The sequence below is a fragment of the Notolepis coatsorum genome (genome assembly GCF_963971535.1).
Source record: "Notolepis coatsorum genome assembly, chromosome: 14".
NCBI classification, from domain to species: Eukaryota; Metazoa; Chordata; class Actinopteri; order Aulopiformes; family Paralepididae; genus Notolepis; species Notolepis coatsorum.
In genome coordinates, this window is record NC_140178.1 from 106,271,265 (window position 1) to 106,278,848 (window position 7,584).

Here is a 7,584-nt window from a genome sequence, read left to right on the forward strand (position 1 = left end):
GAATACTTTCATACAAAATGCTTCTTACTGTTACGCTCCAGAGACTGTGCTAGACAAGATAGTATCAAATAACATAATAACATAATATAGCATGAATTTAGAAGAAGAAAATGAGGTCACAGTGTTCGGTATAGACATATGTACATTGATTGAATTGATTGATTGAAAAGTTTATTAACAGATTGCAGAATGGGTACAGTACAGTACAGCTCAATACATACAATTGTTAAGGGGATGCAGACCAGAGAAAGACTTTCGACTTGTTTACATCAGGTACAATGTTTTGAGTTACCATATAATATACAATACACAATACTATGCAGTGTACTAATGTACAGTACTATCTAGTGCAAAGCAGAAATGGGATGAGGTACAATTTTAGGTACAATTTACAGTAAGGTGTACGAGTTGTAGTGCAATCCTTCATCCATAAATATAAAGTGTGGGGAGTGGGTGCTACAGTGTGTTTGTTTAAAGTGGGTGTGTGCTATAAGTGTGTGGAGTGGGTGCTACAGTGTGTTTGTTTAAAGTGAGTGTGTGCGTGTGGATGTGTGTGCTATGTGCGTTTGGTGGTTGTTGTTGTGTAGTGTTCATTCATTGTTCGTTTAGCAGCCTGATGGCCTGGGGATAGAAGCTTCTTCTGAGTCTTTCTGTGCTCGCCTTGAGACTCCTGTATCGCTTGCCTGACCGCAGCAGTTCAAAGAGGCAGTTGTTCGGGTGACTGGAGTCTTTAATGATTCTCTTAGCCTTGCCCTTGCAACGCTTGTAGTAAATGTTCTGGAGGGTGGGGAGCCCCCCTCCAATTGTGCGTTCGGCTGAACGTGTCACTCTTTGTAGTCTGCTTTGGTCTTGTGCAGTGCTATTCCCAAACCAGGAGGTGATGTTGCCGGTCAAGATGCTCTCTATTGTACATGAGTAGAAGTTCTTAAGGATCTTCTGGCTGACTTGGAACTTCCTTAGGCGCCTGAGGAAGTAGAGGCGTTGTCGTGCCTTCTTCACAACACTGTTAATGTGTGTGGTCCATGTCAAGTCCTCGGATATGTAGGCTCCGAGGTACTTAAAGCTGTTGACTCTCTCAACCGGTGCCCCGTCGATGCTGAGGGGGCTGTAGTCCTTGACCCCCGACCTCCTGAAGTCCACAATCATCTCCTTTGTTTTGCTGACGTTCAGGGAGAGGCTGTTTTCCTGGCACCATCCCGCCAGGACCTTGACCTCTTCCAGGTAAGCCCTCTCGTCGTTGGCAGAGATCAGGCCCACCACCACTGTGTCGTCAGCAAATTTGACGATTGTATTGCTACTCCGCTGAGCCACACAGTCGTGTGTGTACAGGGAGTAGAGGAGGGGACTCAGAACACAGCCCTGGGGGGCCCCTATGTTGAGGGTGATGGATGAGGAGGTGCAGTTGCCTGCTCTCACCACCTGGGGTCTGCCAGTCAGGAAGTCCAAGACCCACTGGCAGAGGTCATAGCCCAAGCCCAGGTCCCTGAGCTTGGCTATGAGTATGGAGGGGACTATGGTATTGAATGCCGAGCTGTAGTCGATGAATAGCATTCTCACATAGTTCCCCTGCCTCTTGTCCAGGTGTGATGCTGCTGTGTGCAGCACATGGGATATGGCGTCCTCCGTGGACCTGTTGGGGCGGTATGCAAATTGCAGGGGGTCCATGTTGATGGGGAGGGAGGAGCAGATGTAGCCCTTTACTAGCTTCTCAAAGCACTTCATGGCTATGGAGGTGAGAGCTACAGGGCGGTAGTCGTTGAGGCAAGCAGGCTTGGATTTTTTGGGTACAGGGATAATAGTGGACTTCTTCAGGCAGGTGGGGATGACAGCCTGTTCTAAGGACAGGTTAAATATGTCAGTGAATACTGGGGCCAGTTGGTCGGCACAGACTTTTAGGACGCGGCCGGGGATGCCGTCTGGACCTGCTGCCTTCCTGATATTCACTTTTTTAAAGGTCCGCCTCACCTCATGCTCTGTTACCCTGAACACTGCGCCTCCATCAGCAGCCGACCCCCCCCCCCCCCCATTGCCGAGGCTTGTGAGCTGGTGTTGTTATTACCAGCATCAAACCTCGCATAGAAGGTATTGAGGTCATTTGCTAAGGAGATGTTACTGTTCAGTTTGAGGGAGGCGCCTTTGTAGTCTGTCATCGTTTTGAGCCCCTGCCACATAGCTCTAGAGTCAGCTTGTTCAAACTGGAGTTCAATTTTATCCCTGTAGCGTCGTTTGGCCTCTGACACTGTCCTCCTTACGTTGTATCGCGCCACCTTGTGGTCATTCATGTTGCCTGCCTCTAGGCCGTCGTTGTATGCTTTGGTGCGCTCTCTCAGAGCTTCACGGACGGATTTGTCTACCCAGGGTTTTTGATTTGGGTAAACTTTCATTTTGGTAGTGGGGATTGTTTCTTTCACCCTAGTACAAACATAGTCCAGCACTGTCTCCGTGTAGACATTAATGTTATCTGTGTCGCGGAACACATTCCAGTCTGTGTGGTGAAACACTGACCGGATCGTCTCCTCTGACGTCACATCCCATTTCTGCACCTCTCGCGAGACTACGGGAGTACTTTTAATTCTCTGTCTGTACTTTGGTGAAAGAAAGATGGACGCGTGATCTGACTTACAGTTTTGCTTGTTCAGTGTCCCCCACCCACCCCTCCTACCCAACCTCCCCCCCCCCCCCCCCACCTACCCAACCTCCTCCAATGTACTGTTTCCACGTCAAATGTATATACTCTCTTTTCTGGACTCTTTTCGTATCACAAACAGTACTGTATTTGCAAATCTGGTATGTCATAAATGTATAGATGTAGCAGTACTGTCTATCTGTATGTCATGTATGTCATATATGTTATGATGAATTGAAAATGGGGGACCCTGATGTAAACAAGACGAAAGTCTCTCTCTGGTCTGCATCCCCTTAACAATTGTATGTATTGAGCTGTACTGTACTGTACCCATTCTGCAATCTGTTAATAAAGTTTTCAATCAATCAATCAAAGAGAATGGACTCTGTTTTGCCCATGTGTAATGATAGTTTGTTATCGGCGAGCCGCAGATTTTGCCTAGTTCCGAGCTGAGGGCTTTTTCAACCTGTAACTTGTTCTTGTCAGAGACCAGCAGGGCTGAGTCGTCCGCAAACAGGAACAAGTTGCACTCTCCATTGGTGACGGAGAGGTAGAACTGGCGAGGACAACATTCACAAAACTAACTTGACCGTTTGGGAGGTTCTAGATCAGGGGTTCTCAAACTTTTTTATACCACGACCCCATTTTATTTAGGAACTTGATCATGCATATTTATTAGAAAATGTAGTAATTACAGCACTATGTTATCAATACACATTTATAAAACGAGGCATATTTAGCCAAAATATGTTGCCAGAATTTTTTTTTTTAACTTTCCAATGCACCTACCTGTGACCCCAATTTGGGACGCGACCCATAATTTGAGAACCGCTGTAATCTAGAAGTGTCAGTATGTTTGTAGCTTCACGTTTCAAGTTTAGTTTTATTTGTCACATGCTTGGTGAAATGCTTGGTTCTGTATGGGGCCCCCTGACACTGTGCTTCAGTAAAAAAGTCAAAAGAATAAAGTCCAAACACTATACAATATACAAACTAAAGTACAACCTAAAGTACAAAATGAAGTACAAAATGCAAACTTTTGTGACAGTGGCTCAGGAGGTAGAGCAGACGTCTGGTAATCCAGAGGTTCCCGGTTCAATCCCTGCTCCTCCGGCTCCCGCGCAGCGTGTTGAAGTGTCCTTGAGCAAGACACTTAACCCCCTAACTGCTCCCATGTGAGCAGGTCGGCACCGTGCATGGTCGCCTCCGCCGTTGGTGTGTGAATGTGCGAGTGAATGTGAGGAACAAATTGTAAAGTGCTTTGGATAAAAGTATTATATAAATGCACCATTTTACCTTATTTATTTTACCATTTTTCCATTGTCGGCAGGATAGTTTAAAAGTTTGCATTTTGTACCTCATTGTTTGCAGTTTGTACTTTAGGTTGTGCTTTAGTTTGTATATTGTATATTTTGCACGTTCTGCCCGGGTTAAAGGTCAACTGATTGACGACGACACAGAGACAGGCCCTTCTATAAATACACCTAGTGGTGAATCACCACCACGGGCCACTTATCACTCTGACGTTATTTCCCTTCTTGCAGTTCAAAAACATACGGGGGTCAAATTGCCATAATGGCTGTATTTAATTGTAGGGGTTGGTACTCTTACTCTGTAGTGCGCCATTCATCATTCCAAAAAAATCACATGAATTATTCAAATGTTATTAATGAATCGCAGCCGTGGAGCCTTTATTATAAATACGACGAGCAGCTAATCCGTCTCGGTCTCCTGGCAGGGCTTTTGAGACTGAGAGGCTGCTGGCGGGTGGAGCTGCGCATTGCGCGCAAGAGCCCAGAGAGTCGCAGGACTCGCAGAAGAACCGCGAGTAACGGAGAATAAAGTGAGGAGTGAATATTACTAAATAATAATAATAATAATAATAATAATAGCATGTCGGTTGTCGGCGCCCTGCCTTTCATCAAACCAATGCAGTCGGCATCATCTACTCCTCCGCCTAGTCCTCAGAGGAGACACACGCTGCCCGCCAGCGAGTTTCGGCCACTCAACACGCAGGATGCCATAAGTGTCTTTGAAATCGAAAGGGAGGGTAAGTTACTTAAGTTACACGTTTCAGCTTAAGATACTTTTCAAGTTTCAGAAGTAATTTGTCTCTTTTTTTGTTGAGAAGAATGTGCATTGCGTTATGCGAAGACCGTGCGTAAAACTCTGGCGAAAAAATAAAGCCTTTTATTTGACTATCATTTGTTCAAATATGAGCTATACATAACCTCATCCCTTACTTTTTAAAATATTCTACACGTGTATAGCATAGCAGTCAATAGTGACTAGTTGTTTTTCTCGCACTATATAGCATCCAAAGCATGCGTAAAAGTTGTGCCAAACATATTTACGCATGGTAATAACCCCCCCCCCCCTCTCTCTCTCTCTCTCTCTCTCTCTCTCTCTCTCTCTCTCTCTCTCTCTCTCTCTCTCTCTCTCTCTCTCTCTCTCTCTCTCTCTCTCTCTCTCTCTCTCTCTCTCTCTCTATCTATATTATAGCCCCCGTAAATGTCCAAACCTCCAGCCCGCCACCCACCCAACCCCTCCTAATGTACAGTTTCTTCCCCCTCGAATGTATATAGTTTCTGTTAGGATCTCTGGTAAACAGTACTGTATATTTGCATATCTTGTATGTCACAAATGTAACAGTACTATATATCTGTATGTCATGTATGTCGTAAATGTCATGATATATATCTGTATATCTGTATGTTGTGTATGTCATAAATGTCATTATGAATTGAAAATGGGGGACACTGATGTAAACAAGACGAAAGTCTTTCTCTGGTCTGCATCCCCTTAACAATGTGTGTATTGAGCCGTACTGTATTGTACCCATTCTGCAATCTGTTAATAAAATGTTCAATCAATCTCTCTCTCCCCCTCTCTCTCTCAGCCTTTATTTCAGTGTCAGGAGATTGTCCCCTCCACCTGGATGAAGTGCGTCACTTCCTCACACTGTGCCCGGAGCTGTCCATGGGCTGGCTGGAGGAGGGCCGACTTGTGGCCTTCATCATTGGCTCCCTATGGGACCAGGACAGACTCACCACAGTAAGACAACGTTTTGTTGATGTCCTCATGATGTCCTTGTCATAGATAGATAATCTAGCATCAATCAGTTGCCTGTTGAAATCAGATAATGTTATACTTAAAAATGTTTAGTTTTTTTAGTAAACCGTATCCACAAGGTACCGTATCCACAAGGTGCCCTAACTGGCAACATATACGTTGTCTTGGTGGTTAAGAGTCAGACACACATTTGTCTAAACGTTTTAAGATAAGATATTCCTTTATTGATCCCCTTGGGGAAATTCAGGCATCATAGAAGCATGGGGGGTACAGGTACATGGTAATCAGTTATATTATGCATTACAATAAATATGGTTACACTAGAATCTAAATATATACTATGAGTAAGTAAGTATACAGTATACACAGGTGCAGTATTTTATCTTGGCACGCTTCTCTTATTTTGCCAGGGAAGATGACGAAACACTTTTGTTTTTTTATCCACTTTTTTTTCTCCTTATTTTTCAATTTTTTCTCCCATCCCAATTTCGTATTGCCAATTCTTCCCTCCCCTGTCTTGAACGTTGCTAGACTATGCATCCCACTGGTCAGCTGTAGTGAGGATAGAAGCCTTGCATCACGTGTCCCCTCCGGTACACGAGGAGGCAGCCTGTCACATCTTTTCACCAGACAGCGCGGACTCTCAGTGGCGAGGAGTAACGCGTGGGAGGCTCACGCTGCCCCCGATACTTCCTGTCTCTGCTGTGCAGGCGTCCCCCAACCGACCTGTAGGAGTCGCTGTCCACAACGTCCAATCCCCACCCATCGACTTCCACCAGCTATCTCTGTCAATTGAGATAGTATGACGACTCGCCCAAGCCGCAGGCAATGCTGACACCGGGATTCGAGACCGGAGTCTCTTGCATTGGTGACGAGCGCAATCTCCGCTACGCCACCCAGCCGCAGATGACGAAACACTTGAACTGCATTCCATCTTGAGAATTCCATGGATTCCATCCATGTTGAGAATGTGCTTAGGCTAAGGTGTTTCTTATGTTTTTTTTGTTACTGCAATGTACTGTAATGTTGTAGGTTGTGTGTTAGGACCCCAGGAAGAATAGTCTTTCACCCATGGGTGTAGACTAATGGGGAACCATAAATAAAATAATCTCTGATCTCTCCCCCCAGGACGCCCTGACGCTCCACAAGCCGCACGGCTCCACGGTGCACATCCACGTGCTGGCGGTCCACCGCACCTTCCGGCACCAGGGCAAAGGTCCCATCCTGATGTGGCGCTACCTCCAGTACCTCCGCTGCCTGCCCAACGTGCGCCGGGCTGTGCTCATGTGTGAGGACTTCCTGGTCCCCTTCTACCACAAGTCGGGCTTCAAGGTCCTGGGCCGCTGTGCCGTCACCGTGGCCAACCTGACCTTCACGGAGATGTGGTACCCGGTCAGCGGCCACGCCTACATGCGCCGCAACAGCGAGGCCATCCGCCTGCCGCACTACCCCTTAGCTTCGGAGAAACCAAAGACGGCGGAACATGTCGATGTGTGATGACGACGATTGTGTTGTTGTTTTGTTTAGCTTTTTTTTTTCCTACCGAGTGACATAATAGATTTCAAGTTCAAGTTTCAAGTTTTGTTTTATTTGTCACATATAATGTACATTACACTTTATTAACACAATAGAAAAAAAACTTGATGGAAAGAAAGCAGATATCCAATATTTACAACATGTTACAACTAGACGATCCAGGAGACACCACCTATATTAAAGAAAAATGGGAGTTGGAAGCTAATGTGATTATAGAAAATGAAGAATGGGAGGACAGCCATTCAAGCAATCATAAAATCACAAATAGCCCAATGTGGAAGGAGTTTGACTGGAAGGTCAAGGTCAGGTACTTTAGGACTCCTCAAGTTCTCTCCGGATTTGCTGGTGGG

The 7,584-nt window shown here is 45.6% G+C and overlaps 1 protein-coding gene across 1 annotated transcript; it reads left to right on the plus strand.

Annotated features, from left to right (window-relative positions):
• Positions 1–4,519: 4,519 nt before the first annotated feature.
• Positions 4,520–7,195, plus strand: LOC311240691 (serotonin N-acetyltransferase-like; the record flags this gene model as incomplete). The annotated part of the gene is made up of 3 exons (XM_084329264.1): positions 4,520–4,676; positions 5,526–5,680; positions 6,827–7,195. The coding sequence occupies 3 exons, from the start codon at positions 4,520–4,522 to the stop codon at positions 7,193–7,195; spliced, it is 681 nt and encodes a 226-aa protein (XP_084185390.1).
• Between the last annotated feature and the right edge of the window lie 389 nt (positions 7,196–7,584).